A 24385-nucleotide genomic window follows, 5' to 3' on the forward strand; every position below is an offset into this window, starting at 1 on the left:
TTTCCCTGGTAACCCTGCCGCTCGCTGCGTCGCGCTTCCGGAGACTGCGGGCGGCGCGCTCCAATGACGTCACAGAGAGACTTTTCAGCCGGTGACAGAGTCGGGCTGGACTTGTGGAAACCGGGGGCGCCATGGGGGCCACTGGAGACGCTGAGCAGCCGCGGGGACCCGGCGGGGCAGAGCGGGGCGGACCCGAGCTGGGAGACGCGGGCGCAGCGGGGCAGCTGGTTCTCACGGTGAGGGCGTCCCTGGGGAAGCCGCGGCCAGGCCTGGGCTTGGGCCCGACAGGGCCTCGGGCTCCCGGGACCCTGGCCCGTGGGCGAGAGAACGAAGCGGCTGGTGCTGCCGAGGGGTTGTGGTTGTCGAAGTCCGACGACCCGGCTTCATATTCTGGTGCCGCCCCCCCAGCTAGGTGACGTAGGCCGGCCCTGCCAAGCCCCTGAGCGCCAGTTTTCTCTTCTCGAAAATGGAGATGATTAGGCCCTGCCTCGTAAAGTTGTTGTGGGAAAGGATATAAATGCGGGTAAAGCGCCCAGCGCATCATCTGGCACCGAGTAGCCCCTCGGTGGACACTGATTCCTTTCCTCCGCCCGTTCCTGAAAAAGTGGGGTTGGGATTTGGGGGCAGGAAGCTTTATCTCGGTTCCTCTTCTCTGGTAGGACCTTCCAACCACTGCCCTCCCCCCTACCCCAAGCGGGGAGAGACGGTGAAAGCACCTGAGAAGCAGGGATGTCTAGGTATAACTTAATACCCACCCTCCACCTCCACCCCAGCGTCACGGACCTCGGTGACATCTGCTCCCTTGGTCTCCACAGAACCCTTGGAACATAATGATAAAGCACCGGCAGGTACAGCGGAGGGGCCGCCGCTCACAGATGACAACAAGGTAAGGCTGGCCTTGGGTGGGACTTCCTCTCCCAGGCACTGGCTTGGGAGGCAGCTTTTGGGTCCCCACTGCACAGAGCTGAGAAAGAGATCATCGACCAATAGAAAGAGGAGATTCAGATTCTGTAACTCTGTGTGACCTTGAGCAAGTCATTTCCCTTCTGAACTCAAAAGAGGGGGCATGTTGATTTAACAGTGCCCAAGGTCCCTAACATTCACAGGCTCTGCGTTTGAAGGCTCCAAAGAGGCAGGATAGCATGGAAGTTAAAAAAATGTGGGGCTAATAGTATCCATCTCAGGGAAGGGAGAGAGCACAAGATGGGTCTTTGGGATGCTGGTTATATATGTTTCTTGACCTGAGTAGCGATTAAAAGGATGTTCACTAAAACTGTTTGTTAAAGTGTATAGACTTTTTCTGTGTTAAGTATTATACCTCTATAACACTTTAAAAATAATGCCATTCCATAGAATTATGAGTATGAAATAAAGTCCTGCATCTATGTGGTTTGCAGAGCACCTGGGCACGTGGCTAGTTTTCTGTAAAAGCCATATGTTATTGTCATTAAAGGGTCCTATCTCAATAATTGGCTGGGCAGAGTAGGAAAGGATATGTTTGGGACATGCCTCCTGACTGTGTCTCCTTCCTGAATGCAGTTTCACAGATCCTGCCATCTCCATGGATCTCCTCCGAGCTGTCCTGCAGCCTAGCATCAATGAGGAGATCCAGACTGTCTTCAACAAGTACATGAAGGTGAGAAGGACACAAAGATAAAAAATTAACAGGAATAAAGACTCATGGGCAGTCCTTGCCTGCATCACAGTCTCTCTTTCTAGTACACACAGATAATCAAAAGTTTTCCAATTCTGAACCCCCGAAGAATGTTTTTCCTCTTTGGGGGTAATTTGAATTCCTCTTCTTGTTACCAAACCAAACTCGGGTCTTACTGCTTGCCCACGTGCAGTGAAGCCAATCTACTGTCCCTGGGTTGTGGTGAAGGAAAGTACAGCATTTATTGCAGGGCACCAAGCAAGGAGTCCAGGACAGCTAGTGCTCAAAATACCCAAAGTCCCCGATGGGTTTCAGCAAAGCCTTTTTTTTTTTTTTTTTTTGCGGTATGCGGGCCTCTCACTGTTGTGGCCTCTCCTGTTGCGGAGCACAGGCTCCGGACTCGCAGGCTCAGCGGCCATGGCTCACGGGCCCAGCCGCTCCGCGGCATGTGGGATCCTCCCAGACCGGGGCACGAACCCGTGTCCCCTGCATTGGCAGGCGGACTCTCAACCACTGCACCACCAGGGAAGCCCAGGACTGAACTCTTGTTTTTCTTCCTAAACCTTCTCCTCTTGTGTTTATTCATTCATTCAAAAAGTATTTACTGAGCACCTACCATAATGCAAGCACTATGCTAGGCACTTAGGGATGTAGCAGTGAATAAAATGGACAGTGTCTTTACCCTCTTTAAATAAATGTGTACTTTGTCAGGGAATGCCAGAGAGAACAGGAAGAGAGTGACCGATAGGGAACAGGGATGCTATTTCATAGCTTGTGGCTAGAAAAGCCCTCTGATAAGAGGACATTTGAGCAGAGACCCAAATAAAGTGAGGAAAGAACAAGTCGTGCAGATACCTGGAGGGAAAGCAACCCAGGCAGAGGGAACAAGGGCAAAGGACCTGAGGCAGAAGCATGCTTGGCACATTCAAAGCAACAGAGTGGCTGGAGCCAGCAGAGCCGGAAGGAGAGGAGAAGGAGAGGTGACCAGACAGGTAACAGACTCAGCTCAGGCAGAACTTTAAAGCTGTGGTGAGGACTGTGAATGAAATTTATTGCTTGCCACATCAGGAAATAAAGGATGTTGCAGCCATCAAGCCATCACATTACAGCCACCCTGATGTCGAGCCATGAGGGAACTCAGGATAGAAACAGGATGCCCGCCATCTAGCGGTCAACTGCTGCAGCCACACCTGACCGTGCACCTTGAGGAGACTCAGGATGAGAAAGCACAGGATCCTGGTCCCAGATAGCTGAGGTGCATATCAAAGGAATAATTTCATTGAGCCCGGACTCTTGCATCTTCCCATGCATAGGAAAGTGCTAAATTCCTTAATTTGAGATGTCTGGTTTTCTTTATTTAAGAGTAATCTTTTGATGTTCCGACTCCGTGGTCTTTGTTGCGAAAACTCCTATATATCCTGGCTCCCCCCACTTGCCTCTTTGGAGTGGTCCCTCAGAGCTGTCTGAGATGCTGTGTCCCAGGCTTAAGTCCTCAGTTTTGTCCACTGAATAAAATATAACTCTCAACTTTCAGGTTGTGCATTTTCTTTCCAGTCGACAGGACTTTGGGTTTTATTGCAAGTAAAATAGAGGCTTTTGGAGAGTTTTGAGCGGAGTTCATGATCTGAACACTTTTAAAAAGTCTCTCTGACAGTTGTAAAGAGAATAGACTTCAGGAGGACCAGTTAGGAGGCTTGAGATGATAGTGGCTTGGGTGTTAGCAGTAAAGGTGTTGGGAAAGAATCAGATTCCGTATGTGTTTTCAAGGTAGCAACAGGATTTGCTAATGATTCAGATGTGCCGGGTAAAAGAAAAAGAAGTAAACAACTCCGGAGTTATTTGCCTGGGTCAACTGTAAAGATAGGATTGCCATTGACTTGATATGAGGAAGATGGAGACAAGCAGGGGAAATCAGGAGCTCAGTTTTGGACAAGTTTGAATGGGACCATCATTCACTTAGAAACCAGAGTCCAGTGGCTCTGCCCTCTGCTCCATCTTCCATATCCAGTAGTGGGGTCCTGTACCTTCCACCCCACAGTATGACCAGCATAACCTTATTCCTTGCCTCTGCCTTGGTTCAGGCCTTCACTATTTCTCATTCAGGCTCCCACTGTAATCCCTAACCGCCTCTGTTCTTTCTCTCTTTCAATCCACCCTCCATACAGCTGCCAGTGATCTCTCAAATGTAAACCCAATGGTGTCACTCCCCTATTGAAAATCCCTCCACGACTTTCCATTTTTTTCTGGGTGAAATCCATATTCCTTAACATGGCACATATGGTCCCCTGTGATCAGCCACACTCCCCTACATACCTAGTTATTCCTGCCCCTGACTTCTGCACATCCCAGAATGCACCAAGTATTCTAATACCTCTGCACCTCTACATGTGCAAAACTAAAGAGGTTAAGCCCCTAGGAAAAGGCTAGACCAGCATTCAATCCAGGACTGTCTACCTCCAAAGCACTTTCCTTGTTGCTTGTCCCAGTAGTGGATGCCATGATTCAGGAACTTTCTCTTCTGAACAAATGCTGGATAAACACAATTTGTGGCTTCACGTAGTCTGCAAAGATAAGTCCTTGCCACACTTGTTTTTATTTTATTTTACTTTTTTAAACTTTATTTTTGGCTGCGCTGGGTCTTCATTGCTGCATGCAGGCTTTTTCCAGTTGCAGTGAGCGGTGGCCACTCCTCTGTGGGGTGTGCAGGCTTCTCACTGATGTGGCCTCTTCTTTTGCGGTGCGCGGGCTCCAGTAGTTGTGGCACACGGGCCCAGCAGTTGTGGCGCACAGGCCTAGCCACTCCGCGGCATGTGGGATCCTCCCGGACCAGGGATCGAACGCGTGTCCCCTGCATTGGCAGGCGGACTCCCAACCACTGCACCACCAGGGAAGCCCCACACTTGTTTTTAGACAAGGTACAAATGACTTGATTACATCACAGCTTCAGGTAAGTCCAGGCTCTTGATCGACCTCATCTGATCACTTTGTTTAATGATGTTCCAAATCTCAGCTACCCATTTTCTTAAAAATGTTTAGAAAAATAACTTCTAGAAATAGCTGATTTTATCCAAGACATTGTGAATTTTATTCATTTATTCCTGTTATTACTAAATGCATGCCCCTTTAAAAAGAATATTCTAATAATATAGCTTAGGAAATGGATTTATGGGTGGATAAATGGGATGGGTAAATGAATACATGATAGCAAATATAGCAAAATTGTGGACTAGGTGGTACGTATTAGTATTCTTTGATTGAATAACAGTAAAAACCAAAGTCACTAAAACTCACCTCCCAGGATACCAAACTGTTCACAATGACATAGTCTCCTATATTTATTTGTGTGTGTGCGTGTGTGTGCGTGTGCACTCACTCATGTTTAAAAAATACATGGGATCAGGGAATTTCCTGGCGGTCCAGTGGTTAGGACTCGGCACTTTCACTGTTGTGGCCCAGGTTCAGTCCCTGGTTGGGGAGCTAAGATCCCACAAGCCGTACAGTGCGGCAAAAAAAAAAAGAATACGTAGGATCATTTTACACACACTGTTCTGCAATTCAGTTTTTTCATTTCACAATATATTTTGGTCATGTTTCTAGATCAATACATAATAGCTCACCCTGATTCTTTTATAATAGCTGCACAGTAATCTATTGTATGGATGTACCACAATTTAATGAGCTAGTCCCTAGAACATTCGGATTACTTATAGTTTTTGTCTATTACAAACAATGCTACATTGAGCACTTTGAATGTATATCTTTGTTAACCTGTGAGAGTATTTCTGGGGGATAAATTCCTAAAGATGGAATTGGTGGGTAAAAGAGGAAACATATTTTTCCCTCAAGAAAATTTGTCTCCAGAAAATGTTGTTGTGTTGCTTTTGTTTGTTTGGTTGGTTGGGTTTTTTTTTGGCCACACTCCACACAGCGGCATCTTAGTTCCCCAACCAGGGATCAAACCGGTGCCCCCTGCAGTGAAGGCATGAGTCTTAACCACTGGACCGCCCGGGAAGTCCCTCTCTCCAGAAAGTTTGTGCCATTTTACATTTCTACCAATAGTGTTTGAGAATTCCTTGTTCATGACTGAATTTCATTCTCACGTCTGGAGGTAGCTTACACTCACCCCTACATATTTGTTGCCCTGCCCACCTCACAGGCTGGTTCTACAGTATCCAGATTATTTTAACTAGCTTTCACATAGTCAGTAGTCGGAATTGAACCACCAGTATTAATCTCCAGTTTTTTGTTTTGAAGTCAAACTCATCTGATCATTTCGTTTAATTTTGCCTGTAGAATTTCCCTCCTAAACTCTTGAGGTCTCTAATCCAGTGCTTTCACACTCTTCTCCTTGGTTTGATGTTAACAACAAAGGCATATATATAAAATTCTGAACATAAAATGATAGTACTTCCCCATAGTTGTCTCCCACAGGAGGAGCATGCGTTATAGGTTCCAGAATTTTTCTGTTCACCAGAGAGAACCAACCCTTTCTTCTGGAGACATGGACTATTGTTACAAATGTGCTCCGGGTGTCTTGGTTTGGGGCCTCATGTCACCTTGTCCCTTGGTGTTTTCAGGCTCAAGCTGTCCCTCTTACCCAATGGAGGAAGCTTCTGCCTTTCCATTCCCCAGCCAGCTGGGACTGCTGACATCCTGGGACCCTGGCCAAGTCTCACCCCTCCCAGTCTACAGATGTTTCTTTCAGACTGGGCGAAGTCAGAATTCAATTAGGCTTTTCCACTCTCTGGGTCTTTTCTGGCCTCCCTGACCTGTTCATCTCAGGTACTGGTGTGGTTGTTTTTTCTTCTGTGGAAGTAAGACATGTACATTATAGAAATTGAGAAGATAGATAAGCAAAAAAAAAAAAAAAAATCATATCACCACTGTTACTCTAATATATTCTTACAGTTCTTTTACTCTATATATTCTTACAGTTCTACAGTTTGCTTTTTTGCTGTTTTAGATAAATAGGCTCACACTATCCCAGACTATTTTATAACTTGCTTCCTTCACGTGACAAAATATCATGAATACCTTTTCGTGTCAAAAATATATTCTCCTGGGCTTCCCTGGTGGCGCAGTGGTTGAGAGTCTGCCTGCTGATGCAGGGGACACGGGTTTGTGCCCTGGTCCGGGAGGATCCTGCGTGCCGCGGTGTGGCTGGGCCCGTGAGCCATGGCCGCTGAGCCTGCGCGTCGGGAGCCTGTGCTCCACAACAGGAGAGGCCACAGCAGTGAGGCCTGCGTACCGCAAAAAAAAATATATATATATATATATATATATATATATATATATATATATATATATATATATATATATATATATATATATATATATATTCTTCTAGGGAATTCCCTGGCGGTCCAGTGGTTAGAACTCTGCACTTTCACTGCCAAGGGCATAGGTTCAATCCCTGATCAGGGATACCGCAAGCCATGTGGCACAGCCAAAAAAAAAAATAGCTTTATTGCTTTGCCAGAGGAGTTTTACAGCGCCTCCATGATGGTTCTCCTCCTTAAGAGCGTATAGAGTGGGGAAGTAGAGCCTGGGATGTGAATCTAAGTCTGGCTGATCTCAAAGCCGTTTTCATTATCACCTTTCCTTTCTTTCTGAGGGTAGGAGGAAAGCTTCTGTTTTATATTCTGTTCCCTTCAAATTGATGCAGATTAGCAGGACTTCTGACCTTGTCTTCTATTGTACCTCTCCCTAGTTCTTCCAGAAGGCCGCACTGAACGTACGCGACAACGTCGGGGAAGAAGTGGATGCAGAGCAGCTGATCCAGGAGGCCTGTCGGAGCTGCCTGGAGCAGGTGAGATCAAAGAGGAAAAGAGATGTAGGCACAAGGTTTAGCCCTCAGGGCTCAGCAAAGAAATGTGGTCCCATCATCAGTAGTATTTGGAGGGATACCCGGCGAGCTACTTACGTCTAGATAGGGCTTAGAGCTTTGCTGACAGAAGGGAAGGGAGGTAGCTACTAGATGCCAGCTACCGTGGTAGATGCTTTCACCTGCGTTAGTACATCTCAGAAGAAACCTGTACAGAAGGCATGTTTCCATCCCTAGTTTACAGATGAAGAAATTGTGGCTTGGAACAAGCGAGAGAGAATAGCTAAGGTCTGGCTCGCCTCTGCAAGTGCTTTTGCTGATTTGATCCTTCAAGTAATCGCAGCCCCTTTTGGTATCATGAGAACTGTCACCCTTTCTGCCTCCCTGCCTCTCAAAGTGGTCAGGAGTCATGACATCAGGTCTAGAAATGGCTGTGTCCTCAAGATAGTAGTGAACAGTTTGCATGTGTCAGCTGCTGTTATTAATAGGAATTGTCAGCATCACCCAGATTCTGTGCTTGACTGTGGAACCATTAGCTGTCAGAAATGGAAATTTCTTCATAACCATAGCCACAAGAGCAGGCTTGAGGTCAGTACCATGAAGGTAATTATCGTGAGATGAGAGAGTAACATCTTCCGGGAGGTTGGCTGACTAGCTACTCAGGCACAGCCTCAGAAATGAGCAAGACCAGGGCCTAGACCTCAGCTTTAAAAAAGCAAAACTCCATCCTGTGAGGGCAGTGAAAGCTGATCTGGTTCTCATAGACTATTAAATTTAAGCTAATCAGATTCATAGGAGGCCATTTCATTAACTCACTCTGGGACTGTAATATGTTATAATCAGTTGTGACATGTGCTGATAATAAAACAGGGCAGTTTGCTAACACTAATCTTATAAGTTTGAGCTGAATCAATATTAAATTGATAAAACCTTCACTCTCATTTGCATCCTGAAATGCTTTCTTGAATTTATCTCTTCACCTAATATGTGTTGAGGGCCTACTATTTGCCAGGCCCCAGCAGGGCTGTGCAATATGAACACAGTCATTGCCCCCAGAGCCCTTGACATTACTCCAGTGATCATACGATAGGTCTATAATCAGAAACTGTTATAAATGCTGTAAGCATAGGAGGTGATGAGAGAGTACACTAGAGGGTGCCGAGCCCAGGGGCAGGGCAGAGTGGAGAAAGAAAGAAGCCAGTGTTGTTGGTTTTCAGAGATTGGAGAGGATGGCAGAGCACTGCAAACCAAGCTATAGGTGTGGAATTTTAAGCAGAAGAGCTACCTAATGAAATTTGTATTTTCAAGATCACTCTGGCTGCCATGAGGAGATTAGCTTGGGAATCTGCCATGGAGATTGAAAGGGAAATTTATGAGACCGTTCAGGAGTCCCAGTGAAAGGTGAAGATGGAGTTCAAGTGAATTGGGCATAACCTCCACTCGCTGAACGTTCATACCTTTCCAGGCTTCTGAGTCCTCACATTCCACCTTCCAGAGTTCCCTCCTTCCAGTACTGATGTAACTGTGTGGTCAGAACACGTGGAATCAGAGCATAGGAAGGTAGAAAGCCCAAAGTCTAACTTAAAACCAGATGAAGCAAGAAATTTGGGGGAATTCCCTGACAGTCCAGTGGTTAGGACTCCATGCTTTCACTGCCAAGGGCCTGGGTTCAGTCCCTGCTCGGGGAACTAAGGTCCCAAAAGCCCGAGGCACGGCCAAAAAAAAAAGAAAGAAATTTTGAAGAAGTCTTCTAACCTTTCTGACCCTCAGTTTACTCATGTCTAGATTTTGGACTAAGACCACTGTTCTGCTGTGAGGATTAAATGCGATGATACACATAAACCACCAACACCGAATGGCTACGTACAAAGCGTACTAGATGCTAAATACAGGGCAGTGACATTCACAGTGTGGTGCATATTGCTGCCTCACAACAGAGTCTCACTTTCAGGGGGCCAGGATACGTCGAAGCTCCGTGTCTAAACTGCTGCAGAACTTCTTCTTACAGTAAAAGATTCTTCAGACTGGACCTGATAGAATCAGACTAGACTATTTCTTGGTTTTAGTGGGATTAAGACTTGATTGGCTTGTTTTCACTTTTGAAACCCCATCTTGCCCATCTCAGTGGTATTTCCTAATCTTCTTCACTACCTCTTTACAGCTGTTTCTTAGGGAGAAATGGCTGATCTTATCTATGGCACGTGGCCTTGGGGTTTTTGATTGATTTTGTTTTGCAGGGTAGTTGTGGTTATTTCTTCGTTTTATTTATGCAAGTAGTACACATTCACTAAGAAAAATGTGTCATAGTAGCTAAGGATGCAGGTTTTCTCTTGATTCTGACTGTGCAGATTTGAGTCCTGGCTTCAGCACTGACTGGCTATGTGACCTTAGGCAAGTTGCCTCACCTCACTAAACGTCAGATTTCTCATCTGCAAAGTGGAGTTAGAGGCTCTACCTCATAGGATTATTGTGAGAATTAAATGTGGCAATACTCTTAAAGCATTTAGATCAGTAGCAAAGACTCAATAAATGTTACTTGCTGGTGGTGTTATATTAAAATTAGAAAATATAAATTACAAAGAAGAAAATTAAAATTTCTCATAATCTTACTGCCAACAATAACTTCTATTAACATTTTGATGTGTTTACCATTTTTTCCCCTACGTATGTTTATACACATGTGTGTTCATTCACTGGGACACTGAGAATACAATGGAGAACGAAACAGACCGGCCTTGAACCCACAGTCCCCTTCAGAGGCCACACTATTTCTCTGTTCCCTTTTATAGCCAGACTTTAGAAAAGGTTGCTATCCCTGACTCTACTTTGTCACCTCCCATTCATTCCATTAGTTCTTTCATTTGTTTTTTTTTTGTCATCCCCCCCAACCCCCACCCGCGTAAGCCGCGCGGCACAGCTGATTGAACAGGGCCCTTGGCAGTGAGAGCACGGGATCCTAACCACTGGACCACTGGGGAATTCCCTGTTTTGGGGGGGTTTGGTTTGGTTCTTTTCCTTTGATTTGTTTTTCTTTTGTTTATTCCATTCATTCTTTCACTCACTTTGTTTTGGCTTCAGTCCCCACCAGTTCACAGAAAGCCCTCTTATATCAGGGTCACCAGTAACCTCCATGTCGCTCAGCTTACTCAGCTTCTTGGTGGCATTCGTCGCAGTGGGTCACTTCATGTCTCTTGGAACACTCCTCTCCTGGCTCCAGTGCCTTGACTTTGCTCCAGCCTCATCGGTCACTCCTCCTCACTTTCCTCAGCTCTTCTTCTCTGCTACTAACTTGACGCATTCCCAAGTTCAGTCCTCAGACCTGTCTTACAGAAAAACACACAACAAACACACAATGTAAGAGTTGCAAGTTAAGTTTTATCCAGGGACTTACTGAGGACTGTACCTAGAGACAGCCTCTCAGTGGCTCTGAGGGAACTGCTCCGAAGAGGTGGTTTATATATGATTGGGCGGTAGGGGGGGGGGGCAGGCACTGCAGTCAAGCATACGTCTTGGTGAAAGATTACTGCTGATGACAAAGAACAGACATCTTAAGTTAATGATTTTGCTGCTTTTCTATGTATGGGAAGATGCAAGAATCTGGGGTCATTGAGATTCTCCCTGAGATATGCATCTAACTGTCTAAGGGCCTGTTTATCCAAAGCACAGAGTGCCTCATCCTGTTTTTCATCCTGAATTTCTCTCGGGGTGCACTGTCTACTTGCAGTGGGTTACAACTTAACTCTTGTAGTGCTGAGTGGTGAACAGCGCTCTTTGTTTTGCTTTGTTCACAAATCCCATCTCTTCTGTGGCTGCCTCTCGTTCTAGGTGATTTCATGTAGTCCTGTGGCTTTGAAGCCAGTTTAACTGGTGATGATTTCCAAATGTATATCTCAGCCCTGAGCTACTGCCCCTCTTGCCTTCCTCCACTCCATCCTTACAGCAGCCAGACCCATCTTTTTAAAGGTGAATCAGATTGTGTCACTCTCCTCTTTAAAACCCTCCAGTGACTTCCCATTGCTGGCAGAATAAACCCTAATGCCTTACCATGACCCACAGAGCCCTACCTAGACCTCTCCTGCATACTTCTTTAACTTATCTCATCCCACCTCCCCCTCACTGACTACATTCTAGCTGTATAGGAATCCTTTCTGCTTCTCCAGCACACTGGGCTTGGGGCCTTTGCACTTGCTTTTCTCACTGAGAGGCACACTGTTCTCACTGCGTGGCATACGCTTAACTCTTTACAAAGCTGGTTCCTTCTTTTCTTTAGATTTACCTTAAATATCACCTCATCAGAGAGGCCTTCCTTGGCCACACCATCCAAAGTAGTGCCCCCCACCCCACTGCCATCTTACTCCCTTCCCACCTCCATTTAATCTCTATCACCTTACTTGTTTATTCCGCCATTTATTTCAATCTGAAATTATTAATAGTACACGTTTATTTTCTACCTCGCTCCCATCCCCAACCTCTGCTAAAATCTTGAGCTTTACAGCAGTTGAGGCCTGATCTCATTCACTACTGTATTCCCAGACCTACAATATGACTCTTAATATGTGTACATTGTTTATCGAATGATTGAATGGATTAACATGGCAAATGAGCAGGCAGGGTTCCTGCTCTCATAGAACCTACAGCCTAGTTAGGCAATACAGGTCTGAATTAAATTACCACACAGATGTGTGCAAAGTTACACACTGAGATTTGTGCACTCTTCACTGAAAAGGGACAAAGCTTGGAGGAGAAGATCATGAGTTCAGTTTTCGACTTCGCAAATTTGAGACATCTACACATAGACATGGGGCAGACTGTTACATAAATCTGGAACTCAAAGGAGAGGCTACCACTGAAGATAGAAAATTAGGGAGATAGGTGTTAACTGAAGCCATGAGCATAAATGAGAGCAGACAGAATATCTAATGAAAAGAACCAGATTGAGGAGGATGAGCCAGCAAAGAAGGCTAAGAAGGAGTGGCCAGAGGGCTTCCTTGGTGGTGCAGTGGTTAAGAATCCACCTGCCAATGCAAGGGACATGGGTTCGATCCCTGGTCTGGGAAGATCCCACATGCCGTAGAGCAACTAAGCCCATGTGCCACAACTACTGAGCCTGCGCTCTAGAGCCCGTGAGCCACAGCTACTGAGCCTGCGTGCCACAACTGTTGAAGCCCATGTGCCTAGAGCCCGTGCTCGTCGACAAGAGAAGCCACCACAATGAGAAGCCCGCTCACCGCAAGGAAGATTAGCCCCTCTCGCCGCAACTAGAGAAAGCCCACATGGAGCAACGGAGACCCAACACAGCCAAAAATGAAAATAAATAAAATAAATTGATTTATTATTTTTAAATTTTTTTTTAAATTTATAATTAAAAAAAAAAAAAAAGGGTGGCCAGAGAAGTAGGAGGAAAACCAGGGCGTGTGGCCACAGGAGCCAGTAGAAGACTGTTTCCGGAAGGAGAGCGCTCTCAGGGCTGTCAAATGCTGCTCCGAGAGGCCACGTGATCCTGACTCTGCACAGGCCTGCAAGGCCCTGCCAGCCTCCCCACGCTCCTCGCTCACCACTCTCTCCTTCTCCCATTACTTAGAGGCCATCCTCTTCTTCAAATGAGCCACGTCTGTTCCCAGTTTAGGGCTTTTGCACTCCTTCCTGCGGCAGAAACACGCTTCTGCTCAGCCTTTTCTATACGTGGCTCCTTCTTCACATCTCAGCTCAGAGGCTCCCTTCTCAGCAAGGCCTTCCCTGACCACCTACCCAAAGTAGCCCTCCCCTCTGGTGATTCTCCATCACATCTGCCTAGCTAGGGTTTTTCCTTCTCAGAGAAAAATTCATGATTCGAAGTCACCTTGTTTATATGTTTGTTTATTTGCTTATCATCCGGATCACCCACAGAATATGAGCTCCACAGAGCAAGGCCCTTGCTTGTGCTATTTACTGCTGTGTCTCCAGCACTTACGCACTAGGCACTCAATATTTATTAAGCGAAAAACGGCAGCTTACTGAGGAATATGTTTAATATCAGTGCATTTAGTTAGAAAAAATACATAGCATGTGTTTACATGGAAAAGAGTGAGGAAGAATTTACATTGAAATGTTAATAGTATTCTGTGGGTACTGAGGTTTCAGATTTGATTTTTTTAAATTTTGCTTATTTACATTTTTCTAATTTTTCAACAATGATCATGAATTATTCAAGTTTTTTAAAAAAGATATCTATTTGTATGCATATCTCACGGTCCCTTTGTACTGACCATGAAAGAGTTTTAACCCAGTTTGAAGTTGTGTCTATAAAAATGGGGGCAGAGAGGCTTACCACCAAAATAGTGACTGTTAACACTTGGTCTTGTCCCTTCAGGCTAAACTGCTGTTTTCAGATGGAGAAAGAGTAATACCCAGATTGACCCATGAGCTTCCAGGGATAAAGGTTAGAGTCACTGTGTCCTCAGGTCTTGGAGGGGGAGACCGATCAGAATGGGAGGCAGGTGAACTCTGTGGCCTAGGGGAGGCTCCACGGACCACCCATTTGTGGGACCAGGTCTAAGTAGCATCATGCTGGGAGGGCTGCTGAGTCCCGGCTCAGGGAGGGGCTGGAGGGTGTGGTCCAGGGGCTCTGTCTTCTGCAGCCCCAGGGGACCCACAGTTCCCGGCCACTGGCCTCCCACTGACTCCTTTCCCTTCTCCTGCAGCGTGGCCGGCAGGCAGAAGAGGAGTGTGCCCACCGAGGAAGCCCCGTTCCCAAAAAGGTAAACCATCTCCTGGTTTTCTGGCTGGGGAAAGGGCGTCATTTGGTCTCGTTGGGAAACCATCTCCTTCAGGTGACCCTGGACCTGCCAGTGGGGTGGGGACTTCCACAGGGTCAGGCCACTGACACCTGTTCTTTATGGCAGAGGAAGGGACGACCTCCGGGACACATCCTGTCAAATGACCGTGCAGCTGCAGGCATGGTGTGAGTAGGGGCCAACAGAACCAAAGGGAGGAGCTGGGAGGGAGTGGGCCGGGAGGAAAAGAGACCAGAGTTCTCTGCCTGGCAAAATCAGATCCATTTTTGCCAGGTCCCCGTGGAGGGGAGCGCTCTCTAGTCTGAGGGGTGGGGAAAGAAGGCAGTGAGGAGGTTGTCGTATCCTGTTTTTACCCCAGAACAGTTCGGCACAGCTTCATTCAACACCAGAGGTCTTTTATTGGTAGTGTGTATTGAATGCTTGTGATGTGCCGTAAATGGTCTAAATACCTTATATACACTTGATCTTCTAATCCTTACAACCGCACCCTAAGGGTGGTATAATTAATTTTGCAGATAAGGAAACAGAATTACTTACCCAAAGTCAGACAGCTAATAAAGGGCAAAACTGTACTACGTTGCCTCCAGGATGGTCATTTTCAAAGATTTTTAAAGCAACAGAATCTTTTTTTCAAACAGAGCTTTATGTGGGAGCCTAATCCTCATACCTTAGATTTTGTCCCCTGCCCGAAGCACGTTCATTCCTCACTAACACAAGACAGGGAGTTGCTGCTGTTACCGCCTCCTGACAGATGAGAAAACCACAGCCCAGAGAGGTTCTTGGACTTGCCCACATGGCTAGGTGATAGCAGAGCGAGTCCTCGAATGGCTCCTAGTCCCTGTGCTTTTTTCCCTTTGCACCTCCTCTAATGAGCACCAGGAAGCAGTCCACCCAGGGCTGGAGCGAGAGTATATGCGGAGCTCCCACCAGCAGCAGCAAACCGTCTTCCAGTCCTAGGCCTGATCTTGGGGGATTCACCTTTCTTCGTTTCCCTCCAATCAGATGGAAACCAAAATCCTGTGAACCAATTCGTCGGGAAGGTCCTAAGGTATGATTATGTGAGCATGGCAGTGACTGCTGTCCCAAGGAGACCCAATCCAGGCTCTGGGCTCCACCTTGAGGGAAAGGGGCTGGGGGTGGTGAAGGACATGTGCATGCCATTCCAGAGCCATTTTCACCTCCCACCCCACCTCCCAACTCTGGCCTTCCAGAAGCATCCCAAGTAAGGACTGAAATTAGGGGCAAAACAGAGAGAGGGCTTGGTCTTTGCTGAAGGCTTCTCCCTGTAAAAGCTAGTTGTCACTAATATTTATCCAGTACTTAACATGTCGTAGGCACTGCCCTAAATCTTTTGTATGGATTCCCTCATTTAATCTTTATAACAGCCTTATGAGGTAGATTCTGTTACCCTTCTGTGGTTCAGGAGCTTTCTTTCCTACCTCCTGGGCAGAAATTATATTATTTTATCTGGTTATCTTATACACTTGATACACCTGAAGACACTAAGGACCACACAGTTGCCCAAAGTCACGTACTGTGTAAGTGGCAGAGCCAAGTGTCAAACCCAGCCAAGGTCCGTGGACACCAGTCTGTGCTCTTAACTCTTGCCTCCAGAACAGTTGTTTGCAAGCTTTTTTAAGAGTAGAATCCTTTCTTCAACTAAAATCATACATGGAAGCCCAGTAAGGTAGGTGAAAGCTCCACTGTCCGGGTTGCAGCTGTGTCCGGTAGAAACGGTCCGCCCCTTATTGTACTGGCCCTCTGCTTCCACCAGTGACCACACCTTTCTTCTTCAACTCTGCTCCCTTAGTCTCCTAGACCTTTCTTTTCCACTCCAGACACCCCTTCTCTCTCTCTGGCGAGTCCTTCCTCAGCAGTGACCCGTACAAGTAGGCATTCCCCAGAATTCTCTCCATTGCCCACTTGTCCACCTAAAGTTTCTCTCTGGATGATCTAAAGCATCCACTCGTGTGGTTTCGGGGACTAGTATGTGCTGAAGTTGCCTTACCTCTTTGTCCCACACCTCTCTCTCTAGTTTGAAGCTTGTATATCCTAGTGTCTGCTAGCGCTCTCGGCCTGGAATCTCCATAGAATTTCAAACTCAGCATATCCAAAGTTGAAATCAGCCTTTCCCCAGACCTGCTTCGACCTTTTCTACTCGAGTCATCTTTGCCTCTTCGTTTCCTTTTCCTCCAGACATCCAGTCAAGTCCTGGATGATTCTACCTCCTAAATACGTTTCTCACAGTTCCTATTCCCTCTTTTTCATCCTACTGCCATCCTAGCTCCAGCCTTCATCTTTCAAAACTGCTCTAATTACAACTGCCTCTAAACTGCCCACCCAGCCTGTAGCCTCGACACTTCACGCCCGTTAACCACGTTGCAGAAGAGCGAGCTGTCTTGAGCACAAATCCGGCTCTCCCTGTCTAGAGGCCTTCAGTGACTCCCCATCACCGACAGAATGAGCAAAATGAAAAGCCGTCCACATAGTGTACAAGGGTCCCCAGCCCCTCTCTGCTTTCCTCTCCAGCCTCGTCAATTGCCACTCCCTAATTTGCTCTCTTTTAGCAACACAATCGCTGTGGTTTCTCCAACAAGCCAAACCAGCTCTCACATGCCTTTGTTCATGCTGCCCCTCCTTCCTCCCCTCTACTCTGTCCAGCTTGTGCTCTCCCTGTCAGAACCAACTTGGGAATTAACCCCTTCAAGGAAGCCGTCCTGTTACCCTCCCTTTGGCTCCCATTAGGCTGTGCACTCATCTGTGTCACTGCCCATCTCATGATGGCATCATTATCTGTACCTACGTCTGTGGCCCCCTGGAGAACAGATACTATCTCCAATTCATTCCTTTACCCTCCACCCCTCCACCCCCCACCCCCCGTATGGAGCAGAGGACCTAGCATATTAAAAGTACTCGGTTTCTTGAATCAGCTGTTTGATGAACAGTGGACAAGGGTGGTGGTAGGAGAGGGTCAGGGAGGAGTGTTTGTGTCCCGCCCACCAGATAAAGCTCAGCCTCACCAGCCTCTCTATTCTTTGCACAGTGGGACCCAGCTCGGCTGAACGAGTCTACCACCTTTGTGTTGGGATCTCGAGCCAACAAGTAAGTCTAAAGAGTTTTGGTGCTGAGGGAGAGGGGAGCTCGGGGGCCCACCACTAGGACCGCAACTGCTGGGATCCTTACCACTCCTCTGTTACTTTGCAGGGCCCTAGGGATGGGGGGCACCAGAGGGAGAATCTACATCAAGCATCCACATCTCTTTAAGGTAGGTGAGTGCTGGGAGTCAGGCAGACCAGTGCAGTGGAGCAGGTGGCACTGGGAGTAAACACTCATCAGGGAGTCAGAACATCTGGGTTCTTGTGCCCCTCTGCCCTTAACCTTTACATTTGGTAATTCACTCAGCACCTCTGTGCCTCAGTGGTAACAGTGACCTTCCTCGTATGTTTATTGTGTACCAGACACGGTTTTAAGTGCTACACTTACATTATCTCTTGGAACTGTCCTTTAAGATAGGTATTGTTATCCTTATTTTACAAATTAAAATAAAACAAAAAGAAAGATTGAGGAAGGCTAGGTGACTTGCCCAAAATTACTCAGCTAGTAAGTGGTGAGTTAGGATTCTGTCTTCTGCAAAGCTTGAGATCTTAACCACTGCTGTATTCAGTTGTCTATAAGATAAAGAAATTGGAGCAAGGCAGCAGTTCTAACCTTTTTCAAAGACAGGACTCCTCTCCTGAGCTATGCTTTGGTGTCCACTGTTTGAGAAAATCTTGGGGGTGGGAGGGGTATGAATTCACCCTCTTAAATGAATTTGTATTTTATCAGTCACAAAAGCATCCAAATATATTAGAAAAAAAGTAATGCGCATGTGTTCAAGTTATATATTTTTTTGCGCCTTTGTGCAAGGCTTAGTGCCCCTTGTCAGAACTACACAGCTCCTTGGGGTCCCAGAATCATGGGCTCTGTCTACTACATTCTGTGCAAGTTCAAGTTCTTCAAAGGACATACCTACTTCCTCTCTTTTTTCAGTCTTATGTTGTGGGATTCCCAACACCTGGGCAATTGGGTGTGCTTGCTGCTGCTTCATTTTCCTCTCTTAGTGTCTCCACTCCTGCTGCTCCCTTTGATGGCCTTCCTCCCCTACCCTTTTCTCTGCCTGACTGTTCTGTAAGATCTGCGTCTCCCAGGACCCTTGCTTGCATCATCTGCCAAATGGACATGCTCTTGGACCTACTTCAGATTCCTGTTGCACAGTGTTGAGAGTATCATTTCAGTCCTGGTTCCATTACTTACTAGCTGTGTGAACCTGGGCAAGTGGCTCCACATTTCTGAGACCGTTTTGTCATCTATAAAATCAGAATGATGCAAACCAGCCGTTTAGGGTTGGTGGAATTAAGAGAAAATGCAGTAAAATGTAGCCATTTTTGGTAATAACTTTAAATGATGGAGTATAAGCTATAAAAATATTGAATCATATTGTACACTCGAAACTAATATAATACTGGAAATCAACTGTACTTTAAGAAAAACACAACTGACTTCCTCTGTAGAAAAAAAAAAAAGAGAGAGAAAGCACAGTAAAGCTCCCAGACAGTGCCTGGCCTAGCAAGGGCTCAATAAATGGTCATCATTACCAGCATACATTCCCAATTCTTAGACCCATCATTTTTAATAAACTCCCAGCCCACACTGTCATTACCAATGGATGCTATCTCTCATAGTAATCTTTCCAGGCTAATAAGTGGAGGGAAAATACTTTTGTTGTTTTTACTTTTAATTCTTTATTAGTGATAATCATCTTTTCATCCATTTAGAGTCTATTTGTGCTTCTTTTGTAAACTGCCTATTCTGTCTTTTGCCCATTTTTCTGTCCTAAAGGCGTTATTCAAATTTTCTTTTCCTTTTTAACTTTTGTTAATAGAAATAATATGTAAACCCATTCTTGTTGTAAAAAGATTCAAACAATACACTGAAGCTAACAGGGAGCAGAACACAAAGCTCCTCTTAACCCTTGAATCTGACTCTTCTCCCCCAGGGGTCACCGCCAGCAACATGGTAGCATCCTTCAGTCTCCTGTCTATATGTGTGTGAGTGTGTGTGTGTCCTTGTCCTTTAGTGATATTTTGTTTGTGTTATTGGGCTCATACTATATATATTCTGATTTTTCTTTTCACCCCAAAGTTCATTCATTCACTGAAAAAATATCGAGTGCTGAGCATTCTCAAACTGCCAGAGATACAGTAGTGGACAAAACAGACACAGACAATGCCTTGCCCTCATAGAGCTTACATTCTAACGCAGGGCAAGCTATGGTCTGTGGGCCAAATCCAACCTGTAGCCTGTTTTTGTCCAACGCAGAGTGGTGACATTTTTAAAGGGTGATTTTTGTAAAAGAAAATGAAGATTATGTGACAAAGATGTATGTGGCCACCAAAGCCTAAAATATTGGGTTGGCCAAAAAGTTCGTTTGGGTTTTTCTGTAATATCTTACAGAAAAACCCAAACGAACTTTTTGGCCAACCCAATTTTTTTTTTTTATATATTTATTTTTGGCTGAGTCGGGTCTTAGTTGCGGCATGCGAGCTTCTCTCTAGTTGTGGCATGTGGGGTCCAGAGTGCATGGGCTCTGTAGTTGTGGCACGCGGGCTTAGCTGCCCCACAGCAAATGGGATCTTAGTTCCCTGACCAGGGATCGAACCCGCGACCCCTGCATTGGAAGGCAGATTCTTAACCGCTGGACCACCAGGAAAGTCCCTGGCCAACCCAATATTTACAGGGAAAGTGTGCTGGCCACTATAGATCTAGGGAATAATATCTTAGCAATTTGTCCATGTTATTAAGTCTCCCTCATTTTACTTCTAACAGCTGTGCAGAATTCACAGAATAGATTTTCTGTCATTCATTTCATTGCTCCCTTACTTATAGATGTTGAAGTGTTTTCCGACAGTTTTGCTGTTGTAAACAGTGCTGCACCAGACATCCCTGCGTGCACGGGTGGATGACTGTGAAGGATAAATCCCTGGAAATGGGGTTGCTGGGTCAGGAAGTACACACTTTCAAAGTTTTGGTTAATATTTATATTACTTGGGAAGTGAACTAATTAAACTACAGATTTAAATAATTAAATCTGTAGTAACCATACAGGTTTCCCAGCTTGGTCTCCATTTCAAATGATCTGCCTATTTTATAAAACCTACTTTTATTGGGCACTTATGTGTCATATACTATATTTACCACTTTTTATGCACTATCTCCATTATTCTTAACAACAACCCTATAAGATAAGTGTTACTCTTTGTTTTACAAATGAAGAAACTGAGTCTTGGGACTTCCCTGGTGGCGCAGTGATTAAGAATCCACCTGCCAATGCGGCCTGGGAAGATCCCGCATGCCGCGGAGCATCCCGTAAGCCCATGCGCCACAACTACTGAGCCCACATGCCACAACTATTGAAGCCCGCACGCCTAGAGCCCGTGCTCCACAGTGAGAAGCCTACACACCACAACGAAGAGTAGCCCCCGCTTGCCACAACTAGAGAAAGCCCGTGTGCAGCAACAAAGACACAACACAGACAAAAATAATTTTTTTAAAAACTTAAAAAAAAAAAGAAACTGAGTCTCAAGGAAATCATCACTTACATTTACACCACCTGATAATTAGCAGAAACCAGAATTTCTGAATCAAATTCTTTTCTTTCTTTTTCTTTCTTGTTTGTTTTTTTTTTAAACTGCCGCCCCCTAAAAGCCCACCAGGCCAGATTGGCCACCTTCACATGCTCACCTGCAACCTTCCCTACCACGCGCATTCCCTGTGGGCTGAGCTCTGAACCCCACAGCTAAGTTCTTAACCATGATGCTATTCTGCCTCCTCCAGGTCATGAAGTGTCCTGATTTTTGTTTTAGAAAATTTGGTCACCATAATAGTCTCATGTGTTGTAAGCCACCTCATATCATTTTTTCAAAGAGGAGTACAGCTCTAAAATAATAGTCACGATCTGACCAGTTGCCGGAAGTGCTGTGTTTTGAGAAAGGAAAGCGGGGAGTTCCTTGCTGGTCTGGTGGTTAGGACTCAGCACTTTCACTGCAGTGGCCTGGGTTCAATCCCTGGTTGGGGAACTGAGATCCTGCAAGGCGCGTGGCATGGCCAAAATTTTAAAATTTTAAATTTTTTTCGGATTTCCGTGGCGGTCTAGTGGTTAAGACTCCGCACTTCCAATCAGAGGGTGCGGGTTCAATCCCCAGTCAGGGAACTAAGATCCTCCATGCCGCGTGGCACAGTCAAAAAAAAAAAAAGTTTAAATTTTGAAAAAAAGGAAAGGGGCAGGAATGAGAAGTGTACTAAACCTCAGGGAATTGGGTCCCCTACCCTGGCCTCCTCCTGGGCTCAGCCCTGCTTGCTCTGAAGAGGTTGGTAAACCCTCTACATCCACCAGGCTAGGACAAGGCCTTGTTGCTAAGAACTGCTCAAGGGCCAAGAGTATGCTCTGGACCAAAGAGAAAAGCCCATCACACCAGGCTAACCTCCCCCCCTCCCCGTGCCTTCATCCCTCACAGTATGCAGCTGACCCCCAGGACAAGCACTGGCTGGCCGAGCAGCATCACATGCGGGCAACAGGGGGGAAGATGGTAAGTACTGCCACACGTGCCACTGCTGGAGACCCACCCTGCCCAGGGACCAGGGCTATTGGTGGCAGCTTACCCACAAATCTGAGAGACTCCATGCCCAACAAGTGTGAGAAAGGAGACTTGTAAGTGTAGAGAGGGCCCATTCCTTCATGCTGAAGACCAGACTGTAATCCCTGGCTTCCCTCGCCTGACCCCAGGTCTCCCACACACCTCCCCCTTCCCTTCCACAGCACCCTCATATGTAGATCATACTAGCTGTATGTAAGAATGGCAGGTACAAGATGTCCTGAACACTGCTTTCCCATCATGTGCTGCCCATTGACAGATTTCACTCCTCCATCACAACTCTTCCACCAGAATCAGCTATGGAATCTCTTCTCAACACTGTGCTCCAGGCCGCACCCCTTGTCAGAAGGAATTAGCACATGCAGTGAAACTTGTTTGCCACACGTGGCAGCCCTTTCCAGAATCACTTCTACTTAAAGAGTTCTTAGCTCAAATCAAGCAACAACCTTAGGAAAATCATCGTTGCATGTGTTCTAAAACTATCATGGAGGGATTTGTCCATCACATGCCCTGTCCCCACCTGAAGACTCACGTAGTCCCACCGCTGGGGCTGCTCCTATTAGAATTCAACGGCCTCGGGACTTCCCTGGTGGCTAGTGGTTAAGAATCCACCTGCCAATGCAGGGGACACAACTTCCAGCTCTGGTCTGGGAAGATCCACATGCCGCAGAGCAGCTAAGCCCGCAAGCCACAACTACTGAGCCCACGCACCTAGAGCCTGTGCTCCGCAACAAGAGAAGCCACTGCAACGAGAAGCCCACGTACCACAATGAAGAGTAGCCCCTGCTTTCCACAACTAGAGAGAGCCAGTGAGCAGCAATGAAGATCCAAGGCAGCCAAAAATAAATAAATAATTAAATTTATTTTTTAAGAAAGAATTCAACGGCCTCACAAGTATGCCATCTTTCTGGCAATGAAAGCTATCTTTTTTATTTTCTACTATATGCTACACTCTTTCAAAAAATATTTCAGGAAACTTACCATTGACACATACATAAATAAGAAATAGAGAGGATAAAAAGGCAAGGCAGGATCTAAAATTAAGCCACAAGAAAGACTAGTTTTTAAAAAGGGATTTTTTAAATTGCCAGCCCAGGAGACCAGTGCAAGTCCATAGGTTTTCGGCTGCAGGCCCCACTCAAGGACAACTGATCTGTCACATAGTTCACAGTGCCCCTAAGATGAAGACGGTCAAATGTCTCAGGGGACACACAGTTATTCCTGACCCTAAGACTGGAAAGAAATGTCTCCCACAGAAGACTGTCTCATGTGATGGACAGCATGCGCCACATGGTAGGCTCACAAGAGGGCTCTCTTGCTGCAGACCATGGCATTGTGCTACAGCAGTTCTGCAGGCCCCCGGACAACACAGCCCAGTTAATGGACAGCAGTGCGGTTTATCATGTTTCCCCTTTTGCCACGAAGTTCAAAACCAAATTATCTTAGTTCCAGAGTTCACATATGGCTTCCTCCTAATTTCCTATTTCCATGTGTATTTTTCTACCTCTGGCCCTTTCATTTTAAGCCACCTCAGGGTCCCTTTGTAAAAGGGACGACAGCTATAAGTAAATTAATCATCATTCCCCACTCTCCCACCCATAAATTTTCTACTTGAGTGAAAGATTGTCTCAAGAAACTATTCCCCAGACAGCCTCTCCCTACTTACTCTCCTTTGCTAAATTATAAACTATGACTACACACCCCCACCTTCCAGCCCTTACATTAAGGAGGTGTTTAATAAAGTATTAATCGAGTTGGACTGAAATGAATCAGAGGCAATGACGACTCTCCTTTGCTCCTGCCCCAGGCCTACCTCCTCATTGAGGAGGACATCCGGGACCTCGCTGCCAGCGATGACTACAGGTAAAACCTGCCCTCCCTCCCCTGGGATGAGCCTGGACCTACATCCTCCCTGGCTCCAACTCTCCTCCTCAATGTCTCTTCCAGAGGATGCCTGGACCTGAAGTTAGAGGAGCTGAAATCCTTTGTCCTGCCCTCCTGGATGGTTGAGAAGATGCGGAAGTACATGGAGACACTCCGGACAGAGAATGAGCATCGTGCTGTCGAAGCGCCTCTGCAGACCTGAAGCCAGGTCCCCTGGCTACAGTTGGCAGCCCTCCTCCAAGGCCCTCTTACCCACATGGCGGAGGCCACTGCTGGGACTGCTCCTAGGTGGATCTCAGAGGCATTAAAGCTATGCCTGGGCTAGTTTGTAGTGACTCACTGCAGAACACCCCCAGACTGGCATGTGGTTCTATATTTGTAAAGTTATTGGGATAAGCAGCAATTAAATGGTTTGTAATAAACACAGATGGTGAGCCTGCTGTGAGGTCTGCCTGTGCACGCTGACAAAACATCAAGGGCTCTTGAGGAAGTGGGTGAAGGAAAAAAGGACCAGGCTCCCTTTCCCCACCCCACATTATTCCCAGGAAGCCCAGTGCCC

At 46.2% G+C, this 24385-nt stretch overlaps 1 protein-coding gene across 1 annotated transcript; it reads left to right on the forward strand.

Annotated features, from left to right (window-relative positions):
- Nucleotides 1–62: 62 nt before the first annotated feature.
- DNTTIP1 (deoxynucleotidyltransferase terminal interacting protein 1) lies at nucleotides 63–24252 on the forward strand. The gene is made up of 13 exons (XM_067708283.1): nucleotides 63–236; nucleotides 816–886; nucleotides 1540–1636; nucleotides 7365–7463; nucleotides 13828–13896; nucleotides 14159–14215; nucleotides 14360–14418; nucleotides 15254–15299; nucleotides 17295–17353; nucleotides 17456–17516; nucleotides 21805–21876; nucleotides 23750–23805; nucleotides 23890–24252. Exons 1-13 carry the CDS (start codon nucleotides 132–134, stop codon nucleotides 24026–24028), a joined length of 990 nt encoding a protein of 329 aa, XP_067564384.1. The 5' UTR covers nucleotides 63–131; the 3' UTR covers nucleotides 24029–24252.
- The last annotated feature ends 133 nt before the right edge of the window (nucleotides 24253–24385 follow it).

The sequence above is a fragment of the Pseudorca crassidens genome, chromosome 15 (assembly GCF_039906515.1).
Source record: "Pseudorca crassidens isolate mPseCra1 chromosome 15, mPseCra1.hap1, whole genome shotgun sequence".
NCBI lineage: Eukaryota > Metazoa > Chordata > Mammalia > Artiodactyla > Delphinidae > Pseudorca > Pseudorca crassidens.